Here is a 26,218-nt window from a genome sequence, read left to right as displayed (position 1 = left end):
CATGACTATTTTCGTTGGTTCTTATCTTCATCTTACGTATTTTTATGGACTGTATTTTTACGTATACTGGTTCAGAGGTTGTAAGCAGATTGTTTGGTATTTTGTGTCAGTTCTTGAAGCTCTCATTGCATAAAACAAAGGGAATAAACGTGGTGATGGACAATTTGCTTGATAAAACTTATGGATCCCACTGTACATACATTTAACCTATATGCGGTCATACTTGTATAGTGCATAGTGGTTGTACGTATATAATGCTGTTTGGTAAGTTGAACAATATGAGCGTCGGCAAGTGGGATCGAACTGGTCTATAGAAACCTCCCCCCCCCCACCCTTCCGAATTGACATCGTTTATTGCAAGTTACAAAATACGAAAACGTTTGTTAGTTTTATTTTTAATAACGGAAATAAAGTCCAGGTAGTTAGTATTCCAACAGAATAACCAAAGAGAAACGGCGTTAGATCGAAAAATTGAGGTTACAATACAGGCACCAGGTTATGTTTTACCTATGGTTTTACCATTTAATCCAAATAATAACTGATTAGACAGTTTTCAAAATTCCAAAACTTAAGTTTTATGTGAATGGTCAAACAACATAAACTTTATGACTAAAATTTGTCTCTTAAAGCTTTTTCTTGAGGTACCTAAAATTTAATAACAAAATATAATAACTGTGCATTTCAGTATACACTGCATGAAACGCAAAATAAATAAATAAAAACAGTTGTGCTGCATATTCACATTTCTGATGGATAGAGTAGAAAAGTCACCTCAAGGATATAAGAACTTACTTTACTTTTTTTTGAAATAGTGGCCGCGGTGGCTCAGACGGTAACGCGTCTGACTACCATGCTAAAGGTCCCGGGTTCGATCCCCGGCCGGTTAAAATGCGGGAACTTTTCTAACGATGGAAGCGGCCCCGGCGCCCACCCAGCGTCGAATAACATGGGTACCTGGGGGAAACCCTGGGGGGTAAAGGCGGTCAGGGGCGTGATGCTGATCACATCACCCCCACTCAAGACCGGATCAAGAAAGTGTTGGGCGTTACCCCCACACCCCCTATACGCCTTCATGGCGTGGTGCTATGCACAGGGGAGGACTTTACCTTTATGTGAAATTTAAAAAAATATTATTATTATATTAACAATTATTATTTTTATTATTTCTATTATTCAAATTTCTTGCGACGTCCATGGGAACAATTGTGAGTGACCCCCCCCCCCCGAATTTTTTTCCTGCTTACGGCCATGCGTCAAACTCGTAAACTCATTAATGATTCAAATCTCAAATTTTAAGAATGATATTGAAGCTTCAACATGATTAAGTTAATCTGAGTTGTCAAGAACTTCTTCGGCTAACACAAACTATGAAGAACTACTTCAAAACTTGCTCTCAAACTTCAAATATTTTGTAATTAATATGTAAGCATTAAGATAAATTTCCTCCAAATCCACTTTGACAGTTTTCCAGATAATCTTGGAAAACAAGGGAAGAGGTCCCACCAAGATATATAGGAGATGATGGAGGAAATATTTCCAAGCAGATGGGACAGATATGAGATAGCAGATCAATGGTGGCGATTAGGAGGGGTGTGGAGGACATTTTCCACCCACTTTTTGCCTCTGCGCTATGGTCTCTCAATGTAACTGATAAGCCATGCTTAGCGAGACCAAACTGTCCTTGCACTTGCCGCCTCGTTCTGACACCCTACACACAAGAAAAACTCAGAAACAACGTTTTTCTCATCATGTGATTAACAATGAGATTTCATGCTTTTTTATGTTTTTTAAAAGACAGCCATTACTCAAAAACTAGAGCCAATGTAGAAAAACTGATACCATATTGACTAATCCTGTGACGTCACGGAAGCTGGTGTGAGGCCCGTGTATAATCTCAGATGCTCCGCTTTGGCACGCCACTAACCGGACAGACTGAGCATAATATTTGATGGTGCCGTTTCCGTTGAATGAAATGCTTATCTGTGCGTGCTGTATAAAATATACTCTTCTTTAAAATTACTTGGATTCCATTACTCATTGGAAAAGTGAAAAATATAAATAATAGTCAAGTGTAAACGAAAGGTAAATCAGGTATTTCAGTTTTGTTTGACATTCATTTATGACATAAATATAGAAAATGAGGAGCGATACACTTGCCTTTGGTATATCGGAGTAATAATTTCATTTTTCTAAAATGAAGTATTGAGACTGATCTGTACAGAACAAGTAATCTGATAACGTACAAGCTCAGTTTTTTTGCATTTTTAAAATGTTTAACTTAAGTGAACAGCTAGAAATGTATGTTCGAAAGATTCATTTTTGTTGTGGTTGTATATTCCTGAAAGAAATTTGTGTAAATGACCTCAATTAATGTGCTGTTGATCTTGAATGTAATGTAATGAATGGGTTTTGCTCCGATTCAAGTCAAGTTTTGTACATATTTTCTACTGCATTTATTTCATACTATCACCTTTTCTCATTAAAAAAAGAAGCTGGAAACATTTGATGATTGTAGGTTTGTTCTCTACTCGTTCGTAGTAATCAAGGCAGTGCTCGGTGTTTGTTTTCAGGGAGGAGCAACCAATACATGTTTTTCAGTGTTTTGTTGTTCAAATGAAATTACATGCATAAAAAACGACATGCCACCTAGCTTGGAGAAGGGGGGAGGCATTCATACATTTCCAGCGCCTGAAGTGAGAAATGTTAATTTGGGGGGGGGGGGGGTTGACGGGGGATTCTCCTGTGGTTTAACATGGTCATGTTCGTCCGGAAAGGGGGGGGGACCGGAAAACGAGAGTCAACCAAAAATTATGTATTCACACATATAATTTCATTGTAACCACAATAATATGTGTTAAATATTGCATGAACACCATAAATTCAAATTTAAGCAATGTTTTTTTAGTGAACAACACTATTTTTGGGGAAAATTTGCCTTATTTGCACCCCCTGAAAAAAATACCTTCCTTGCCCCTCCCTGGAAAAAAATCCTGTGGACGTCCATGAACATGGTGTCAATGAGACAACTGGAGGCTTGCTTTGCTATCCCCCTCACTACTATGTCCATTACATATTAACTTTAAAATGTTGTAATTAATTGTTGAGTAGTCTTTATATAATATTAGTGACACAAATGAATGAAAAAAAAAATGGAACAGGCTCGCAGGTTAATCACAAAAATGTATTAATGAAATAAAATAAACTTTCACAGGACATAAAAATAACTGGGCAGTTGCGAGAGTGCAAGCTTTTAATCTATTTGGATTTTTAAAAATATTTACTTCTTTATTAGTGTAAGAAGAATATTATAAATTCTATTACTAATATTATGCTGATGATAAAATAAAGGTAAATTTCTTGTATCAGGAAAACGGATTTCTTCAAATTTACAGGAGAAATGACTTACCGAATGCAGTTTCTTTATAGTTGTGGAAGTTCGGGAAAGTGTTTTCTCGCATCGTTCATTGAATTTTGCCAGTAAATCATCTATTTTTTGATATAAATGTGTGACTGATGCACGAAAGCTGTTGCATCCATTTCCTTCCAGCCGGATGTTGCCTGTGTATGATGACATAATCACGGTCAGTGTTTCCAAACACGAGTTTTTGTAACTGAAGAAGGTACGTTTCCTCAAATGGTTTGTGGGGCTATGCGAGGATGGTGTTCGGGGCTACGCATTTTTTTTTCTAAACCAATTTTTAACTATTCTAACCTAAACGTGACCCAATCTAACCTAACCTTACTGGAAATGGTTCGTGGGGCTATGCGTCAATGGTTTGTGGAGCTACATAGGTATTTTTGGGTGGAGTGGGGTGGAAACACTGCATGCCGAGTATGGTAATGAAACTGTGACTGCCATTTTGCATGTTACCGAAGGCAAAAAGAAACAAAGAAAACTTACTCGATATGTCGGAAATAGAGCGTATTTCCATGAAATAAGCGAAATGACACCTTCAACAATGTTTCTCAATGCAGAAGACGTAAGTACGAATATTGAAAATAAATGAACTAGCAAATTTCAGCCGTTTTTCAGAGATAAGAAATTTACCAAAGTAAATTGTAATGACTTTTCTAATAGTAGCTTTATGATAGTTCTGAAATTGTTTTCTGTATAGGGGAAAGGCTGAATTGCATCTATTGATTTTTTTTATCTTTCAGAAAGTAACTAATCCAACCATTGAAGACTTAACAAATATGCCTGGTAGTAGACGTAACCTTCCCAGATCAAATGTTAGTCGTTCAACTGTGGCATCAAATGACGATCCTCACAAGATAAAGTAAGGGAGATATGTAATGTTTTAACATTAAATTGTCATTAAGGGGAATAATTTGTGTGCATGGTTTGCTTTAAAAGGCTGTTGTTTCTTATAAATTTGACATAGTTTTGTTCTTCAGCAATATGTTCGAAACTTCTGAACATTGTAAGTTCATTTCTTTAATTTGAATTTCATTTGATTTATGCTACATTTTAAAATTTGCTACAGCTACTCCTGTGCACTACTCGCTACTTTTACACTAATAACAAATTAAAGAACCATAGGGATAATGGTTTTTCTTGTATGTACATATTGCTTGCATTCTAGAATTATTTATCTTGTAGTCTACGGTTATTACAAGCATAAAAACACAGTTTTTCATTGTGACGTTTCAGGAGAACACACGCTCCCTTCATCAGACATTTATTTTTAGTTTGATTAGTACATCATAGAACTATGATGTACTAAAACTAAAAATAGATGTCTGATGAACGGAGCTAATAGAGTAATATGAAGTTGGTATTTTGAATGGAAAATACCAATGCCAAATGCAATCAATTTATACTTTTTGCTGAGGAACAAGCATCTGAAAAAAGGCATTGCAGTGTGTATTTTATCTATCTTGTCAGCCAAAAAGAAATATTACTTATTAGATTTTTGGGTGAGTTTTAATGATTCAATAACAAGGAAGATTTTCTCCCGATTGTATCAATACTTCATTTTGTGTGTATATTATGTGTAGTGCACAATGTTTAAGAAAGCAAGTTCTTAATCTGAATTACTAGAGTAAATTTTAATCTCATAAGGATGAAACATTGGTACACTGAAACAAAGTAAATACTGTAGGGTTTTTCAGTGACTATGTACACAAGGACTACAAGTCAATTTGAAATTTCATCAATAAATTAATCACGCATCAAAGATTATTCATTCTTCCATCAGTGAATTTGTTAATGAATCTATTTTACTGAATACCCAGATGAGTGTGTTGTGCTGAGGGAACCATGCATAAAGCTTAAATATTGCAATTTAAATGAATTTTCACGTATTTCATTTGTAATGATATTGATACTGTGAGGTGGACAGGAAGAGGGTAGAACCTGTAGCTACAGATTAGTTCTTTTGTCAAAAACATTACTTTACACCAGGGGTGGCCAACGTACAGCATGCATGCCACTAGTAGCACTTGCAGAGTCACCACACACATACATTTAATAATATACAGTGGACTCTTTAATTCGAACTTCAAGGGGATATGAAAAAAATCAAATAATCCAAAATTGGAAATAATGAAATCATGCATTAGTAAAGAGAACTAATGAAACAAAACTACTGTATTACAGTATACCAAAAAAAAAAAAAATTGAATATGCAATGGACCTTACCTTAAAAATTGCTGTATTTTGTGTGTGGTCCTATAGTGCAAGCAAAAAACAATAGAGGGCAGATAAGAAAACTGTCACAAATCATTGTCTAGTGGGGTTCAAAGATGAACACCTACATACAAGAGGGATGGGCAATCCAAGGGTATTGAAGAGAGGGTGGAGGCTACATACCAGCAAACAGAAACTTTCTCTTCGCTACGGCTGTCTCTGGATAGCTGCCTTTGAATTATCCAAATAAAAGGTTCGGAAATTAAAATTACATATGAATTTTTAACATTGCTTTCAATAGGAATTTCAAGGTAAACAAACTTCTGTTTAAATTATTGAATAATTTTGAATTATCCATGTTCAAATTAGAAAGAGTCCGCTGTATAGAAAACAATGAATGTAAGAAATTTGCCATTCAGCTCCAAGGGAATATAACCCTCCCCTGTCCCCTTTCTGGAGACCATGACTGCTCCCCCTGTTTTTTTTAGGAACACTGTTCTCTCTGCTGCTTATTTCCGATTGCCCGTGAAACAGATCTTCTCAAGCCATATAATTGTGGCAATTGTGGAAGGGGGAGTTATGTGAAGGTGGAGTGGCATATGCAGGACTCTGCATGCAAAATGTAGAACATGGTGTACTGTTACTTGCACTGTAGTTACAGAGAGGGAGAACAGCCTTGTCTGTGAACGACAAAGATACAAATGGTCAATTTTGGACATAGATATTAAAAATCCTGCAAAGGTTCAAATGTACAATTTTCCAATACTATGTACTATAGCAACTGCAGTTATAACTCGAGTGAAAAAGATAAATAATTACAGCTATATGTATATTTTTTTTTATCATGTACAGGTTGTCAAGTCATGCTACAGAGGTATTGGTGCCAAAAGCTGTGTGTCCTAAACACATACCCATTCCAAAAATTCCTCAGGATAGTGAACTATTGTTTGAAACAATAATGTTTGTATATACCTTCAATGCATCTTTTCTACAATTTCTTCATCTGTACCGAACTGTATTTTGGCTGCCACAGTCATACACCAGATACGCTATGGTATGTATATGTAGTGTGAAAGTACAGTGGAACTTCTATTTTACATTTTTCGGGGGACCAAGCTGAAAAAAATTAAAATATGGGAAAGTGTAAAATCTAGGAAAATTTTATAACATTTTGCTATGTTCAAACCATGAAGATTGAATGTGTAATGCGGGAAAATGTAAAATCGGGGTTCCACTGTATGTACTAAGGATAGAACTTATCATTGGCTGATAAATGGCACAATTAGTGTATTAGTTTGAAGGTGATTTTCTTCATCTGATAGTGCCCCCTGTTACCAAGTGCACAATTCTGCCATTTTATTATTGCTTTTATGAATTTAAATGCATAATTTGGATACCCTACTTTGTGCAATATAAAAACACATGTTTTTTTCTTTCTTTTCAAGACAAAACATGTCAGCCATTGTCAGATACATTAATGAAGTAGTTGTTGGATATTTTATATCGTATCAGAACACTGTAGATGTTTCTCATGTTCAGCGATAGTAGATTACAGTTTCGAGCAACTCACTTGCACTTGCGGGAGCCAGTTAGCACTTCCATTGAGTGCAAATATTGCAAGAACGTGATCAACGAAGCCTCCTGTCTTTTGCTCTCTCCCTCTTACAACACCCAGTACTGCTGTTTGCTGCACAGTCCACACGTACAGTCACCGGCAATAAAACCTAGATCCTGAAATACTCACTTCACTGCAGTGTGTTGTGTGTGTTACCTAACTTTGCGCTGGTGGAGAAGTTACCATTGAAAATTTGCTATTTAGAACCACTTAATTGCCATAGAGTTAGGCTACACACATAATGCATTGCAGGGAAGTAAATATTTCAGAATCTAGGTGTCCCAATATTTATTGGCGGTGACTGTACGAGAGCACTCTTCCACAATTACAGCAAGTTGACAAGGCATGATGTGGAGGAAATACTATTTATAAGCAGATAATCAAATTGGGTGACGGGTGACAAGTATGATAGAATGAAATTAGTAAGTAAAGCAAGAGTTTCAAATATTATATGAATAATATGACCTACAAAAGGGAATTTAAAAATTTCGAACACAGTTGGCAATTAAACACGTTTCCAAATATTTGCCATCTTTAACTCTTACAATATGGCTTTGTACATATGCCGTACCAGCAGGCATCTTCACAAAAAATTGGGATGGTGCAGCATGTTTACCAAGATTTGTTTTATACTTTTGGAACACACTATGGTTCAACTAATGTTCGGTTTTTATTGCTTCACGAGGCTTGAAGTTTGTCGTTAGTAATTAGTAAGGAGTAATTGTCAGTCTCTGTGCAGCAAGTTTTCTTCTCAAAGCAAGCAAAAGATAATGCAAAGAGAGGGGCCAAGTAGTTCCATGTCAGCCATTACCAAAATAACCATCAACAATGTCACTTCATTTTACAGCTACCTGTGTACCTGTGATGTATTGCCTCACATTTGAAATCAGTTTTTTTGATTGGTTCCTTTTAGTAAGAATTGCATAATTTTTTGACCAAGAATGGCTCATATACAACACCATATGCATGCACCATTTTCAACTACAAGCCTTATGTACGGTATTGAATCATGCCCAAGACAGTACAATGACATAGTTTCAACCCTCCCACCCTGTCATAACCTATGTGGGGAATGGCCAAATTTCGTAGAAAATAAAATAGTTCCTGTTATTCTTCCAGCTGATGAATCAAAATCGGTGGCATAGCAACATATCGCGAGGCCCTGGGTGAGATTAAATTGAGAGGCCCCCTTCCGTTTTCTAAATTTGAAACACAGTGTTGTTCGATACAAAATCTCCAGTCCTCCAGTCATACGTTAGCAAAATTTTAACAACAACAAACTTATGAATGTGAAAATATTATCATTTTATATTACTCACCCTAAAAATGTCATTCTCTGCTCTTCCTGGAGCTGAATTCGCTCACAATTTCTGAATAGTCCTGAGTTGAGGGGATATCGTTCTCTATCGATAGCATGGCGAGTTTTTTAGCTTCCTGAATATGTGACTGTGTTACATGGTCAATAGAACTCCCTTCTAACAAACGCTGTTCTAATTCAAGCCACTTTAACATTGAGTTGATGTGACTTTCACTGTTTTAATGTTTCTGAAACGCACTGCTCATGTGTTTCCAGTCATGACATCCGCTTAGCACTAGGGAGGTCTGTGTTACAGAGAATAATCTACATGAAAAACAATAAACGCAATTGTTAGAGACGGAATATACTAACCAACGTCTGTTCAAGTTCTCGACATTTTTCATTATTCTGTGATAGTGAAAATTGCTAAAATGTCTACTCTGATCATCCTTTGTGTACTGTTAGTCACTCAGCAAAGGACGCAATGGACCGTTGCGTACTATTTCGCAATGCTGTTGATCACTTACAGGTAATATTCACTTACCTGGATCTTTGAAAGTTGGTTCTGCTAAGCCTTTGCTTACTGACGAACAGGAACTTGAATTATCTTCTATAGCAATAGCACAATGTAATTCACTTACATTATGATCTACCAGGGTTGCTACGTGACTGGAAAACCTGGAATTTGGTTGGTCAGGGAATAGTCAGGGAATTTTGGATATTTTCTGGAATTTACGCGCATTTTGGAGTTGCAGGAAAACCAGTTACAAAATGAACGAACGGTTCATTTCCACTTCCGAATTCGGTTCTTGTGATTCCAGTCCCCCCAAAAGATTCAGTTCAGAAACTTGTTCCTCTCGTCATTATGACTTCTAGTCTGTTATGTACAAAATTATGGTTCCTTCGCATTTCAATTCTATATTTATTCACTCTCGGATCTAGGTTCTTGGATCCGTTCATTTTGCGACTCGTTTTTGTGAACCTGTTCAAGACCGGAATTTGGAGAGGCATGAGATTTTTCCTTAGAGAACAAGCTACTCAAGACGAAACCTACACACCAGCCATCCTCAGAATTTCTTGCGGAAAAAATGTTGCTTTAGCTTTGTGTGTGGTGAGGAAATTTTCTTTCTGCAAGAACACACCCGTTCTCTTTTGATACGTGAAGCGGAGCAGGTTGGTGTTCGGACAGTTCATTGGTTTTGGTTTTGCAATAAAGCTTGAAGAGCAGAATTTCACGTAACTGTCTGTGGTTGACGTCACACTGGACGGGTACGGACGCCGAGTAAAAACAAAGGGACTCACTACTTCGTTCCCCCCCGTGAACCCTTTCTGTGAATTTGAGTCCTTCGTTTGCGACCCGTTCAGAAGCAACCTGATCAACTAGTTCATTTGCTCATTGTCGTAGTTTTTACATTGCAGAGATGTGTTACACTGTGCAGTATCAGTGACGTCATTATTCGAATATGCACGTGTTTTGTGCATGTAGAATGAATTTATTTTTAAAAAACTGGTGCGAAATAGAGGAATTAAACGTACGCTGGTCACACATCGTTGTTAGGTTAGGAATGTTGGTTTCATGCCGATAGTAATTGTACGTATTGTTTGCGTGTAGAATGAAATTATGGTGAAAATGAGCCCAAGTTCCTTGTTTTATTACGATTTCATCATGCTACAAATGCAACTTTTACATGGTTCGATTTATGTCTGTTAACACATACTGTAGAGTTATAGCAATTACTTAAGATTTTGTGAATATATGCTTTTGTGGTTAGGTTAGGAATGTCAGGTTTGGTTGTCTTAGAATTAAAATAAAGACCCTGAATGCACTCTACTAAGGTTCCGATTTATTTCTACATTCATTCCTACTAGTTTACGATACTTACTGTCGTTTGTCAACCAGAGAATACCTTGTCCGTGGAAGCGTGTATGATTTCGTAAGGTCATTTTGAAGTTTTTTTTCAACATAAATAACTTTTTTCGAATCCAAATAGTGCTCATTATTTTAAGGGAGGTTCAAATTTCGTGTCACAATGATTGCCAGAATTCTATGATAATTAGTCTTCCTGCTAGGAAAATTTGAAAAAAAAATCATAAAACATTCGGAACTGTTACCTTTTAAAAGACAGATTTCGATGTTTCCTGTAATATAAAATTGGTTCCTGCATGTGGAAAACTCAAATAATGGAGATATTTGAATCCTAAGTATGGCCCCTGTATATATTTTTTTAGGTGTATGGTTGGTCACCGTCCCCCCATTCAAGTTATGAATTTCCGTAATATGTACTATTTTCAATAAATTTAAAAAATATAATCATTAAACTTATTGCATATTTTCTAAAGGTGCATGACCTAATTTTCTGTTATTTCTCATTTGTATTGATATAGGCTAATTGAGGTTGTACGTATACAGGTTACATTGTAAAGCTTTGATATATGCAACATTTTTTTATTGATTTTTTCACCACCTTAATTGTAATGACTTAGTGAAAATGGGGAAGTACAATAGTAATTTATTTTTTCATTGAATAGCATTATATTAATCACTTGGTAAAATTTCAGCTAATAACTGTGTATATTCATATTCATAATTATTAACGTGCCTGCATATTTAATTGAAAAACATGAGGTTCAAAAGCAAAAATCATGACGACAAACATGTCTGGAAAAATTTTATTTCTGGTCTGGAAACCCTGGAAAAGTCAGGGAATTTCATAATCAAAAAATTGTAGCTACCCTGTCTACACATGCACCATCCTCTGAATGTACCGGTTGACACTCATCTTCATGTATTTCATTAACATCACTTACAACACTTTCCCCTGCATTTGTTTTCAGATATTTCATTAGTAAACCACATGAACTTTTATTCTGTTTTGTTATTTCAGCTTTTCTATTTCTCTTAGACGCACCGGCCGGGAATTTTCTTTCCACATCGCGATCCCTACCCGACATTACTGTAATATCACTACCGAACACTAAACACAGTGGAGAGTTAATAAAGCAAGCAACGCTAAGAACCACTTGTTACCGTGCACAACATTCTGTGTGCATTGCTGTGTCTGGCTTCAAGGCTTCAAAATATGTCAGCAGTGAAGATCTTACAGTTACAACAATCGCAATAACGCTTGTGTTTAACATATCTCCAAAACAAAGAAAAATTGTTGGATTTTTTCCGTCTCTTGTGTTGTCGCCGTGCCGCGTAAGGTTTGGATTTCTATGCATTGCGACATCTACCACTGTGGGTTGCAAGTTTGTAACAACAAGTAAGACTATTCTTTCATTTGAGTTTCATGATATCAGAATTCAGATAAATACATAACACACTGCCGTAAAATCTTTCGTGAATTTAAATTTTTAGTAACCTTGTGTGTGTGTGTCTTCTTTCGTCAAGCTTAAACCAAGCATACCGCCAGAGACAGAAACCGGCCAGTTTTATGTTCAAAGGTTTACAACACTGCTTCCAAGCGCATAAAACAAATGAATAATAGACAGAGAATTGATAAAATGGAAAATTCTTTTATTCTTAGTATGTTTATAGAGACATGGCTCCTCAAATTCTAAATATGTAACGTATTCAGAACTTTTATTGACGGGCAAACAATATAACTTTTTCACAAATTTATATATATAGTATATATTTTTATCATATAAACCTGGGAGTGTGAGGCCCTTTCAGGCACGAGACACCGGGTGGTCGCCCACTTCACCCACCCCTTGCTACGCCTCTGGTCAAAATTGTTCTCTAGTAACATAGGCTATGCTTGTAACCTGGTGTGTACTGAACATAAATGATTGATTGAGTTGGTGTTTTAAGTCCACTTTGTGCACAGTACGGCTAATTGGGACTGGACCTGCAGTTCATAGTGGAACCTGAACCACTATGTGCCTCCACCGGGTATCGAATCTGGGACCCCTTGATTACAAGGCGACAAAGCTACTGCTGCGCCATTGGGAGACCCTCTGAACATAATTAGGTATGACTCGTAATGCTACAATTAGTAGTTTCCAAGGTATTACATTTTCTTTACAGAAAAGAGGCCCATGTCGAAATCTTACACCCTCGATTTCGGAGGGAATTTTTTTTTTTTATATATTATGAGTATGTCCTGCTAATTGTGAATAATAAAATTCTGGAGCGCGGAAATAAGTATTTATGACTGTACAGCCATTTGAAGTTGAGATGTAGTCGTTTGAAGTTGCGAGGTGGTTGATGTGTTGAAATTTCCCACCGATTTCGGACTCCACCCCTGGGGTCTCCTACCACTCCTCCTACCACTACCGCTGCCCCGCCTTTCTATATAGAGTCCCTTTTGAAGGTACGTTAGAAACTGGCCGGAACCACCTGCCCCTAATACTATTTTTCGCACCGACATATTTACGTACCAAAGAAATAATGCTAAAATTAAACCTCAAAAGGTAACTTACCTCTTTATCTCAAGTGCAGGCTGAATTGCGGGCCGAAGTTAATTTGAAAGTCCAAAAGAGAAGTCAGTTGTATGTCAAAAGTCTTTGTTGTCCATTTTCACAGAATACTACCCTCCCCTGTCCATACCATCATAGAAATAAGAAGTTGCAAATTCCCACAGTTGCGAAGAGAAATGTGCACAATGTTCCACAAGATAACGTATTTACACATGCTAAGGATACCGTTCAACAATATGTTGAATGATATTCCTCATCGCGTCTTGTCGCTGTTTTCCATGCCTGTCAAACCACATAAACTCATCCAGATACTCCTCCAAAACAATGTCGCAAATTATCCCATTGCACAAGCCAATCATAAGAAGAAAAAGAAAATGTTTAGACATGCGCCTGTGACCTGAATCCAATATGGAATCCATGAAAAGCCGTATAGACGCAAAGTATGTAAGGAACTTCAATGTCAAAAAAATGTAAGTTTCGTAGCTGTAGATGTAAAAAAATATACCTTCCGCGCTGTTTAGAAAAACGCCCTTTGTTACAAGAAACTTATTTATTTGACGAAAACATTTGAAATTTTAGTGAAATCCAGGGCGTAAAATTTCAGCACCAAGCCCAGAAAAGTATAGAATTTCAAATGTTTTCACTGAAAACTGCTCCTGTATTGTAAGGGTTAACTCATTTTTTGATGTGGTCCTTTTTATATCTATGTTAAGATAAACTATGAATGTATTTATTGACATTTGGTTTTCTGTTTTTAATTTATAAAAGTTCCTTATTTATTTGGAGTTTTCACACAGTTACTTGAAAGGGAACAATTTGTTGTGTGTGCAAGTACAAAAATTAATCTGACTAGATTTTAAAGGAGTACCCCATTGTAGCAGGAACATGACTTTGTATTTATTTATTTGGCATCCCCAACTAAAATAACATTCGTTCTTTTCACAGAATATTTATTTGGTTGATCCATATCTGGTTGGTTTCATAGTCACAATCCAGGGTAGGCGACTTGTCTACTGTATATTGTCATGCATCATTAGAGCATACTGCCCACTCACTCTGAGGCCACTTGTGATTCAGATATTAAGGTAAGTGTGAAGTAATTATTGCTCTAGTGCCTGAAATCTGCTTCAGTTCCACAGTAAATAATCTGTTAGATGGAAGACACATGATTATTTGTTGGGTTTCTAGTACAGCACCTTGAATAACGTAAAGTGGAAAACGGCACGGTTCTGGCTGGTTCCAGTCGAATATGATACCTCTAGAGGCACTGGTGTTGGTCTCGGTGCATGGTGTTCGACTGCTTATAATGGAAGTAAATGGAGTTTTTGCTGCAACGTCTGTTTCTTTTACATGAAGCACTTGTATGTATGTGATAATTGATATGATATTTAGTACAGTGGTCGCGAAGATATTAACAATCATTCTATACAGTCGACCACGTCCTGTTATCGTTATACTTTCATTAATAATATGGGAGAAAAAATACGCGTCGAATGCCCTTGGTAACTAAATTTTTGTGTATGAATTAGGTTCATAATTATTATCATCATCATCATTTCTTTTAAAGATATACACGCTGAAGCATTTATATTTTTTATATTTACTGTCTCTTTTCTTCAGTTTTAAACTAATTGCGGCGATTATGATAATGATGATTGCATGAAACGACAAGGGGAACCCCACAAAACTTTCTTAATGCCATCAACATGAGTGTAAGGAAACTTTCAAACCAATGGGACAAGCGACATGGGATGTTCACACTGTCACACTAGTGACACACACTTCCAGACTGTAAAATAGCATTCATTGTGTCATTCAATGAGTGTCTTGCTTTAGGGATATTGCGCACCAAAGCAGCACGTGACACTTATTGCTTGAGGATTTCACCAACCGAAGGCTGGCCTGTGCTGCTCGTTATGCCTTTACAATGTGAAATGTTGCTCTTGATTGGCTTCTTTTCAAGCAACATGTGTCGCTTCGGTATGAAAGTTGCCTTGGACCGAAGGACCTGTGTCGCTTTGGTGTGAAATCCTCGTATTGTTTGTCGCATGTCGCTTTGGTCTAAAATGTCCTTGAGGAAACGGTGCCAGTGTTGCCACAATCTGTAAGCACAATTTCCCTTTCCAAGGGGTAAAATTTCCCTTTTCCGCCCATTTTTTCCCTTCATCTAAAGAATTATTATTATTATTATTAATAATAATAATAATAATAATAATTATTATTATTATTATCGTTGACCCATGTTTGTATGTATGTATAAAATGTTAATCAATTTAACTTTTAAATGCTACGACGCCAGGAATACCGGGTTCGAATCCCGGTTTGTGAGTGTCCATTCATAAATTTCATCATATCATTACTCATCCCCATCTTTGCAATTAGCCTAAAGTGGCAGAAAAGCGAAGTAAAATAAACCAAATCAATAAACAATAAAATCAATAACTTATAAATGTTTTTCTGGAAGATTTAGATTTTATTTCTAAACCAAGCTAAATTTTTTGTTTTGAGATGAAAGCTAAAATTATGTTATAGTTGGCAACTGAAGATTTTCATCAGTAAAAAGCAAAACAGAAATTGGATTTAGGGAGGCCAATGACCCTTGTCTTCATCACACCATCAGAAGAAAATTAAAAATATTCTACACAAAATGCTGTTCTAGTAACGCGCACTTATGAAGAGTTTGTGTGGAAAATCACATTTTTGCTTCCCCATAAAAATGTTAAGTTCGCCGCATGGATATACGCATTTTATTAAAAAAAGATATATATATATAGTACATACCTACAAATGTTCTATTCTGGTAAATTTCACATATTAGGTGGAAACTAAAACACAGCAAGTTTTTTATTAAAATGTAATCCATTGTTGGTCACTTCTTGCCATTCTGCACGGAATTTTTTAACTTGTTTCCGCGGTGATTTTTCATCTTCCGATAATTCTCCACGGCGTTTTCTAATATATTCTGGAGTTGCAGATAGTTTCCTTTGCTTCCCTTGTTGTCCCGTCGTCCAAGTCGAGCACAGCCTTCCACCAAACACTCGCACACGACGAATAACCCACCCAGTGTCCAATGAAGACTGAAGTAAAGATAGGTTTGCAACAAAGATAACTTTATGGTTTGCACGTGTAGTGTTTGAGGCAAAATTCAGAGAACCGGGGAAAGCTTAAATAAACAATGCCCTCGGACTCCCACTCCCATAAGGGTGAATGGCCAAAGACCTCCGGCCCCAAACGGTAGCCAGGTGTGGGTCAACCCAAATTCCACCCTTCCCTTCAGAACAAAGTATATGACAAAATAAAAAAAATAATAAGTTCTCATTTTCAAAACTGGAATCTGTTATAATGTTTAGTATAATTAATGTTTAGTCTGTCTTAAAATTTCCCCGAAAATTCGCTATTTTTAATCGAATTTCCCTTTTCCCTTTTCACTTAAAATTAGCTCCAAATTTCCCTTCAAAAAGGGAAATTTCCCTTTATGTGGCAACACTGAACGGTGCAGTCAGAGCTTGTGTCCCTACGGTTTGAAAGGCTGCATTGATTACCGACTGCTCGCTTTCAAGCGACACTTGTGGTTTGTCGCATGGGTATGAAATATCTCTCAGGATACTATTTATATTCTAATAACATAGAAGAATAAACTCTAATACACAGTCCAAGACCTGATGTCCGGAATCACATTGCAATGTTTCTTCTTGTGTTATGCATGCATGCTACTTTATGACCAATCAGCATTGGGCATACATGCCCACACACAAATAACCACAAGCCAACCTAAGTACAAGGGCCATTAGGTTGGCATCAGGGAAAGCTTGTGAGAGCTATTCTCCCAGAAATTTATACCCCCCAACCCCAATTAGGATCATGGTTCATGTTTACTAACCAGTTGTCACTCATGGGAGGGGTAGAAATGCTTTATTTATAAAGAACCAACCATTGTTAGGCTAACAGTAGCCATTTTGGAGAACAAAAACCATGTGCTCCAAATCACATGTTTACTAAATCTTTTATTCTTTACTGAAAATCAGAGATAACACTCACCCACAGGTAAAATAATGCCTAATTTATTAAAATTAAACTCATTTGCAATTATCTGGCATAACTAAGCCAGAAGAGCTGAAATAACACTTTTGTTTATGCTTCTTAAGCAATTGATAACTCTGCCATCTGGCGGGAGAAAGTGGCAACTCTCCCAAAGACAAGGAAAGATCTCAAAAGACTCCAGCTGGCCAATGAGAAGCCGCCAAGGCTGTGACGTCACAGAGGGGACTTTTCAGATGGCCTATTGTGTTCTGAGCTTGCTAGTCAAGCTCACTTGTATTACAGACCCACCTGAGAGCAGGTCAGCTTGGAAGTTGCTGGTGAAATTCAGTGTGTGAATGGCCACATGTGCCAGCAACAAAGGATACATGAAGGGAAAAGGGATCTAAGGTCCTGTTACAGGAAACACAGGCCTAAGTGTGTGTGACCAAGTGGGATATTGTGTCCACAAGTGCATTTAAGGATCCCAGTGAAAATTCAGCAAAATAGCGAGTTTTGTGTCCATCATCCCATGTGGAAATCCAAACCACATGGTCGGCAGGACTGACGCCATAGAAGCATCCAGAGGATATCAGTGAATATCCAAGTTGTCCTTAGCCATCCTTCCCAGAAAAGCAAGGAAAATTCATTTATCACCCCCCAAAGCCTTTGTTACACCAAGAAAGCACATAATCATAATTTTTTAGTGTGGTGTATTACATATTTGTCCATGTGTCGGGATGTGGCGATAAAGAGTGAAAAAGTGTGAGTAAAGCCCCAGGTTTGATTGATCTAGTATGAAAACGGCTGATATGTAAGTACAAAATCTTTTGTATATCTTTTTTTTTTGTGTCTTGTACAGTGAAGTGCTCATGTTTGGTGGTAGCTATGCCACAAGTGATGTTCTTTTCCATGAATAAATATGTCGTTTAAAGGTGTCTGACCTTCTATCATTTTAGTGAATCATAAGCCTATTAAGCCCTCCTCTAGTTACCGATTATTAAAGTTAGGCTAAAGTTCGTCTGTTGCTTAACAGATATCTCAGGGGATATATGTTACTATACGGAACATCACACGTGGAATAGGGTCTGCGTGTGGCCGCGTAAAGCGTGGTTCTCTTTTGTTTTTGCTGTTTTTTGATATATTATATATTTAAAGTTAACCTTTTGTAAAACCAACTTTAAAGCAACATAATATAAACAAAGCACCCAAAACCATCCCCTTATACGAGATTATGAGACTCAGAGGTAGCAGATTCACTACAATGGATACAAGGTCAAAGTCACTAGAACGGCCAGCCGGCCATATGTCATCCCCCAGTGGTAGTGGAGACTCCCAACTAGCCTTAATTATTGCCATGCTCAAAGACCAAGGGCAAAAGCTTGATAGTCAAGGGCAAAAAATTGATAGTCAGGGACAAAAGCTTGATAGTCAGGGACAAAAGCTTGATAGTCAAGGGCAAAAAATTGATAGTCAGGGACAAAAGCTAGACAGTCAGGGAAGGGAGATCATTCAGGCATCAGCAGAGATGCATAGGAAACTGGAGGCTGTTCGTATGGAGTTCCAGGCCAGACTGGACTCCATCCACAACGTAACGACAAAAACTTCCGAAGCATTGGTTCGGTCGGTATCATCTAATACCGACAGGATCAGTAACGTAGAAATCAGATGTAACGAGCTGGAAAAACAGGTCAATAGGGACTATGTCCAGCTATCTGAACAAGTTAGTGAATTGAGGGAAATAGTGCAAGGGGTAAATGGCACAGACAACCAGACCACCGTAGCACAACTCCTAGGCAGGTTAGATGCTCTGGAGAACACTTGCAGGGAAATTGCCCGCAGTGATAGTGCCATCGCCATAGAAGATAGAATTCTTGAGCGATTGAGGAGGGAGATGCAGAACTGTATGGTTGAAGAACCTAGTTCGCACAATATCATCTCCGAGGGTCAGAGTGTTCCGCAGCCCACCCTTCCGCTATCAGCCAATAGTGAGGAGGATCAGGCAACCGAACAGGCTAAAGGTAGTGCAGCCCTCACGAAAATTTTGGCGTGCCTAGAGGGGTTGGAGAGGTACATTACTAAATCACCTGCTCCGGTAAACCCATGCACCAAGCCAAGGCCTCACCCAAGTAAAGAGTCTCCCGTCGGAACCACCAACCACTTGCACAAAATTCCCGAAGTCACTAGCAGAGGTCCAATGTCAGACCATAGTAGTGGGTATTCCTCCCCCCAAAGGTACCATGTTTCACATAACTTCTCGGAATCCTCATCCGGAGGTTCGGACACAGAATTCCGAAGCCAACGGAAAAGGAAAAACCGAAGAAGGCGTGAAAGTGCACCCAGGGTTAGGTTCTCAGACCTAAAACAACTGCCCACGTTTAGCGGTCAGGGAAATAATCTGGCCTCTGATTTCCTACAAGAATTTGAGAGGGATCTTGATCTTCTAGAAATAGATCTAGAAGATGCCCTTAAAATAGTGTCATATAGTCTGCGGGACGAGGCACGCCAGTGGTTCGAGAGGAACGAACACAAGTTCCGATCGTATGTGAACTTTAGGAAACAGTTCCTGAAGTACTTTCAAGGTGATGGGTGGAGGGCTTCCTCATTATCGAAAGCCCTTAATGGCAAATATAACCCTAACCTACATAGATCAATGCATAAATATTTTTGGAAACAGGTGAAGATGTTTAGACTGGCCTTACCAAAAATTGCAGATCACCAGATTTTTACGCATGTCATCCAACAGCTGCCACGTAGCTTAAGGGATCAGCTGGTTCTAGCCCCCTTTACCTCTTTACAGGCAATGGCCAATTCCATACTCAGGTATGAAAGTGTACAGGCACCACAAAACCCTGAGAGGGATAGCACAAGGCATGCACGACTTCCATATGGGAGAACCACCCCTCACGTCAACCAGACGTACGTGAGTCGTGGGAAGGATGACACCAGTGGTCCATCAGATCCCGATAAAGCATACAGTAACCAGTATAGGCGTAGGGATAAGAATAGGTTTAAGGAACCCATCAGCGGGAAAAAAGGTAAAGGACCAAGAAGGGGTATAGAACCCCAGGGTAGGAGTTCGTTAAGACCTCTCGGGTCCACAGAGCATATAGCTGAGGTGCATTCCGAAAGCCACAGTCAGGGAAACTAGATAGGCAACGTCCTGAAGTGGGGAGGGGCGATGCCGAACCTAGATTAAGCCCACCATGTTCAGCCCAGTGTAATCATCATCCAATCATTAAGGCTCATCAAGCCATTGGAGATTCAATGTTCTCTAGGCTAGCTCAAAAGAAGTTTGGTTACCCAGTCCAAAGGGACTATGACGGTAGATACCATGTAGGGCTATGTAAGTCGGGACAATCCTCTAGCCAGCTGCTCAGTGAACTCCGTCGTACTAAAAGTGTGCACGATAAAGTAGTGTTGATGATTGCAACAAATGACATGCTCCGAGGGGAAGACAGCGACCGAGTGCTGCGGAACCTCGAGTGCATAGTAGGGGTTCTTAAGAGGAAAGGTGCCAAGAAGATAATCATTCTGACACCTCCACCAATTCCCAGACTAGCTAAGGAAAATAGAGCTAAGTTCTGGGCAGGGTATGATTCTCTCCTAGGTAAAATTACCTCACTGGAGAACAAAGGTAATATAAGAGTGCTTGATGTTTCTTCCAAGTTTACTCACCAGGGTCAAGAATTAAATATGTCCTTATTTGAGGAAACCATGGGGTATGGCAGTTACAAAAGGCCTGACCTGGTTCACCTCAGCCCCAGGGGCATGGACGTGATTCTCAAGGCGTTAGATGAGGTACAGTGGTTTACCCAGCAACAGCCAGAGACCAACAAACGTCAGTCACCTCAACAATGGGAGGATGTAGACGCCATAATGCCATACACCCCACCGACGGAAAACTAGCCAACGCTGCTCTCGTAGGGGGCGATGGTGGCGAAGGTGAAGTAAAACCCCCCAGATTAGTAAATGTATCATTCCTTAACTTAGACGACTATGAGTCCATAGAAAAGGAACTGGTTAGGGATAATTGTAACAGTGCAGTACCCATTAATAATTTGTATTAGTCAAGTAACATGTAATATTTTTAATGTTATACATTGTGTCAATGGGAGAAATATAAGTAACCAACATGTAAATAACATGAAGCTATGGAGATGTAGTCCCAAAGCATACAACCTGTACATCGACAAGCTCAAACTATTACATCCCGATTTAGCATCCAAAGTGCCTCAAAAATGCTAAGCAAAGTTGTGGATGGGGTTCAGCTCTGTCTGAATACAGAACAACCATTGTAAATAGTATATGGGACCTATATTTCATTTTTGTGCATTTTATATACTGTCAATGTTCTAATATATCTTATATTTAGAGTATCTTGCATTTATGTTGTCCTATTTGAGGGTAGGGTAAGAAATGTATCTCAGAGCTAAAAAATGCCAAAACAAAATTAGTACACATCTCCACTACCACCATGTTTGAGTAGGCCAAAGGTAAATGTCGACACAACCAAGGTACAGCCAAAGCCAAACATGGGAATTCACCACCAACACAGCCAGATTGTGTAAGTAACGGGGCAAGTGATAGTGTGCAGTGACCCATCACAAGTGTGCCACCATCCCAAAACACACAGGCTTAGGGGTGAAGAGCGATACATCGCAAGCAAGATGTTGGGAACCATCCACCAGGCCCACTGAGGCACAGGAAGCATGGGGAGTATCCGAATAGTGGTTGTCACCCCCCTAGATTACCGAGCGGAAAGTAACAACCATGAAAACCAGGACATACCCATAGTGCGCATAGACAAGTGATATCCGAACCTACGTATAAAGAAAGTTTAATGTGTGTATGCAGACGTAAGTACAGTGTTCAAGGGCTTCTTTTCATAAATGTGTCCCTTTGGGACTAAGTGCTGAAAGGGTAGATTAATCCATCCCCTTCAAGGCAAAGAGAACAAACAGTGTTACAAATTACGTACGGTGACCGAAGTATCTTATATATATATGTATGTACATCTATATAAATTCTTTATCATAATGGGTAGTCAGGACTCAAGACACCCAAGAACTTTAATAGGAATGGAATAGGAGGCAGAAACTCTGTCCGCAATGTATTACAAATATTTTTAATATGTATATTTCCAAGAGTGCATCAATCTAGATGTATATGTCAAGTATGGTAATTTTCAACATGTCTATTACAGGAGTATGTTAATGTCAACATGCCACATCATTTCAAGTGTTTCTTTTAACAACATATGTGTATTTTAATTTTATATAGCCGTGAATGTTTATTTTTGTGTGTGTTTGCATAATAGTGTATAAGGTTAGTGAGGGTAAAGAAAAACGAATCGCTTCTCGAATCCTTTTTCTTTTTCCCGAGGGGCCGGGATATGTATGACCAATCAGCATTGGGCATACATGCCCACACACAAATAACCACAAGCCAACCTAAGTACAAGGGCCATTAGGTTGGCATCAGGGAAAGCTTGTGAGAGCTATTCTCCCAGAAATTTATACCCCCCAACCCCAATTAGGATCATGGTTCATGTTTACTAACCAGTTGTCACTCATGGGAGGGGTAGAAATGCTTTATTTATAAAGAACCAACCATTGTTAGGCTAACAGTAGCCATTTTGGAGAACAAAAACCATGTGCTCCAAATCACATGTTTACTAAATCTTTTATTCTTTACTGAAAATCAGAGATAACACTCACCCACAGGTAAAATAATGCCTAATTTATTAAAATTAAACTCATTTGCAATTATCTGGCATAACTAAGCCAGAAAAGCTGAAATAACACTTTTGTTTATGCTTCTTAAGCAATTGATAACTCTGCCATCTGGCGGGAGAAAGTGGCAACTCTCCCAAAGACAAGGAAAGATCTCAAAAGACTCCAGCTGGCCAATGAGAAGCCGCCAAGGCTGTGACGTCACAGAGGGGACTTTTCAGATGGCCTATTGTGTTCTGAGCTTGCTAGTCAAGCTCACTTGTATTACAGACCCACCTGAGAGCAGGTCAGCTTGGAAGTTGCTGGTGAAATTCAGTGTGTGAATGGCCACATGTGCCAGCAACAAAGGATACATGAAGGGAAAAGGGATCTAAGGTCCTGTTACAGGAAACACAGGCCTAAGTGTGTGTGACCAAGTGGGATATTGTGTCCACAAGTGCATTTAAGGATCCCAGTGAAAATTCAGCAAAATAGCGAGTTTTGTGTCCATCATCCCATGTGGAAATCCAAACCACATGGTCGGCAGGACTGACGCCATAGAAGCATCCAGAGGATATCAGTGAATATCCAAGTTGTCCTTAGCCATCCTTCCCAGAAAAGCAAGGAAAATTCATCACCCCCCAAAGCCTTTGTTACACCAAGAAAGCACATAATCATAATTTTTTAGTGTGGTGTATTACATATTTGTCCATGTGTCGGGATGTGGCGATAAAGAGTGAAAAAGTGTGAGTAAAGCCCCAGGTTTGATTGATCTAGTATGACAACGGCTGATATGTAAGTACAAAATCTTTTGTATATCTTTTTTTTTTTGTGTCTTGTACAGTGAAGTGCTCATGTTTGGTGGTAGCTATGCCACAAGTGATGTTCTTTTCCATGAATAAATATGTCGTTTAAAGGTGTCTGACCTTCTATCATTTTAGTGAATCATAAGCCTATTAAGCCCTCCTCTAGTTACCGATTATTAAAGTTAGGCTAAAGTTCGTCTGTTGCTTAACAGATATCTCAGGGGATATCTGTTACTATACGGAACATCACACGTGGAATAGGGTCTGCGTGTGGCCGCGTAAAGCGTGGTTCTCTTTTGTTTTTGCTGTTTTTTGATATATTATATATTTAAAGTTAACCTTTTGTAAAACCAACTTTAAAGCATCATAATATAAACAAAGCACCCAAAACCATCCCCTTATAACTTATTTACTTTTCTTTCCAAATTAATGCCATTTTGTGACTGCAAATCACTCCACAAATATAACTCTTTCCATCAATTCACGTACCGCCTTTCAAGACAAACAAATCTACACAATATTTCCAAAAACTAACAAAGCCACATTACTTTAGCACCGATACTGATCGCACTGTCATCTATGTTCTCATCCGTCTCGGGAACCAGTTTCTTGGGTCGTTTTATACACTACGTTATTCAAAGCACTGTAGTTTCTAGTAACGATTGTTAATGTTAACTGGTTAAAACAGCTTGAGACCAACAGTAGTTACAATCGCTCTTGTAATTAGGTGTCCATGGATGAAGGTGATGAGATTCTGGTGCTGATAACATTCTTCCATCTATACCCATGATGAAGAATGTTATGATCATACTTGAGTGTTCCATTCTTGCATTCATGACATGACATGTTACTGTGTTGCTTATTAATGTGTCCATCATAACAACTACTCAAAATTGTGTTATGTTCATAAACAATGATGCAACCAAGTATACACACACACATGCATTTCTCTCGTTTGATTGACTGATTTGTTTTAATTTACTCCTTTTTTCTGCCACATTTGGCTAATCGCGAAGATGAGAATGAGTGATGATATGATGAAATTGATGAAGAGACTTGCAGAGAATACTCATGCCCACTCCTGGATTCGAACCCATGACCTCTGACATCATACACATTTATCTTGTTAAAATAAAATGTCAATAGCTCTCACCTATAATAAGGTACCAGTATGTAGTAACGTTGTTTACTGCCATAAAAAAAGCACTAGTTATAACATATTTTGTACTCCCCCCCCCCCCCCCCCGTAGTGTGATTGTTGGATAAACCAAAGTATGTACCTCCTCAGGGAATGCAACCCTGAAAACTGATAACAGCATTACCTATTACACCCTCCAGGAAGAGTAGATTCAAACTGTTGGACAAATGTTTTGTAACAGAATATGTTAACAGAAATGTTAATTTTTCATTCAGTCAACTATACCCTGTCCCACCTATTTCTGAGACAAGGCTGCACATAGTGCCAAAGAAGGGGAGGAAATGAAGTAGGCAAAGCAGTAAATGTTGCTGCGAAGGCTGGTATCTGCAGTCGCCCCCCTCCCCCCCCTCATTCCACACCATCCAGGTCCCTTTCACGTGTTCGTTGGGGGAACCGTCTTGCATAACTACTTGCGCAGAGACTTGTTTTTGTTTGCCTGCTCCAGAGATAACTGGGACAGGGTATAAAGCAATACAAATTGAATGTTATGGTACATTACGACCAGGGGGAAAATGTATTTCATTTTTAAACTTAACCTGAAAAAACCAAATAAAACCAGTTTTGCCTGGTTTTTTTCAGGTTTTATCTGAAAAAACAAACTAAAATTGTGGCATTTAAAATGAAAAGTATGAGAAAATAGTAGTTTCATGATTTTCTGGAGTTGTGAATGTGAATAATGCATATATCAACTCTGATTTTAGTTTATTTAAGGACTGGGTGATTAGATAGATTTTACATAACTGTAGGTAAATACTGCATGATAGATGTTATTTTACTGTACAGAATTATCCTAGGCTTACCAACAATGCTAAGATCTATGGTGTATGCAAATTGTTTGATGAAAAAGGTTCTTTTTAATATCAGATTTATTAATACTGTGTTAAGTGTGCAAATGAATATGGATATGTTGGTACTGAAGTATAGTTGATGTACATATATTTTTCACTGAAGGTTTTTTGCATTCCAGGTTGATTCTTTTGGCTGTGGTGGTGATCATCCTTAGTTGGTGCACCTATTTCATAATGCAGAATCATCCTGTTGTAAATATATTTTATTTGTGTTATCCGTAAGTATTGATTTTGTTTCATAATTTCAATAATTGGTTTCCAAAATTAAAGCTGTATTTTGTTAGTAGGTATGGTTGTTATCAGTGATCAGCAGGCAATATTATAGATGATTGTAAATAATGTGAGTAAACATTTAAAGATTTTATATTTTGTTATAATTGAGAGACTGAAATCAAATATACACTATCTACCAAAACGTAATTGGGCACGTGTACAAAATGGTTGTCTGGTGGTGCAAACCCTGTTAGAACCTCGTGGAAACACCTCTTGCTGCTATAACAGTAGCCACTCTGTCAGGCATGCTCTCGACTAGTTTGTGGAGGACGTCCATTGGAATGTGTCGCCATTCCTCTTGCAAGATCTCACTCAGTTGGACAATGGAATTTGGCCGCATCTCCCGAGACCTCACCCGCCAGTCCAATGCCTCCCAAAGGTGTTCTATGGGATTGAGAT

The 26,218-nt window shown here is 38.3% G+C and overlaps 1 protein-coding gene across 3 annotated transcripts in view; it reads left to right on the top strand.

Moving 5' to 3' along the window:
- The window catches only part of LOC145988747 (transmembrane protein 39A), an 88,357-nt gene that overhangs the window by 45,808 nt on the left and 16,331 nt on the right, over window positions 1-26,218 (top strand). The window contains exons 1-5 of one of the 3 annotated variants that reach the window (XM_083123887.1): window positions 1,946-2,082; window positions 4,159-4,277; window positions 6,482-6,683; window positions 13,909-14,048; window positions 25,666-25,764. In XM_083123887.1, the coding sequence (XP_082980013.1) occupies window positions 4,195-4,277; window positions 6,482-6,683; window positions 13,909-14,048; window positions 25,666-25,764 (524 nt within the window). In that variant the 5' untranslated portion in view covers window positions 1,946-2,082; window positions 4,159-4,194. Of the gene's footprint in view, window positions 1-1,945; window positions 2,092-4,158; window positions 4,278-6,481; window positions 6,684-13,908; window positions 14,049-25,665; window positions 25,765-26,218 lie in introns of those variants that run through there. The other 2 variants (XM_083123888.1, XM_083123886.1) reach the window with 2 other exon arrangements.

The sequence above is a fragment of the Lepisma saccharinum genome, chromosome 6 (assembly GCF_977018435.1).
Source record: "Lepisma saccharinum chromosome 6, izLepSacc3.1, whole genome shotgun sequence".
Lineage (NCBI taxonomy): Eukaryota > Metazoa > Arthropoda > Insecta > Zygentoma > Lepismatidae > Lepisma > Lepisma saccharinum.
The sequence above is the reverse complement of the archived record's forward strand: the minus strand, read 5'-3'. Positions and strand labels throughout refer to the sequence as shown.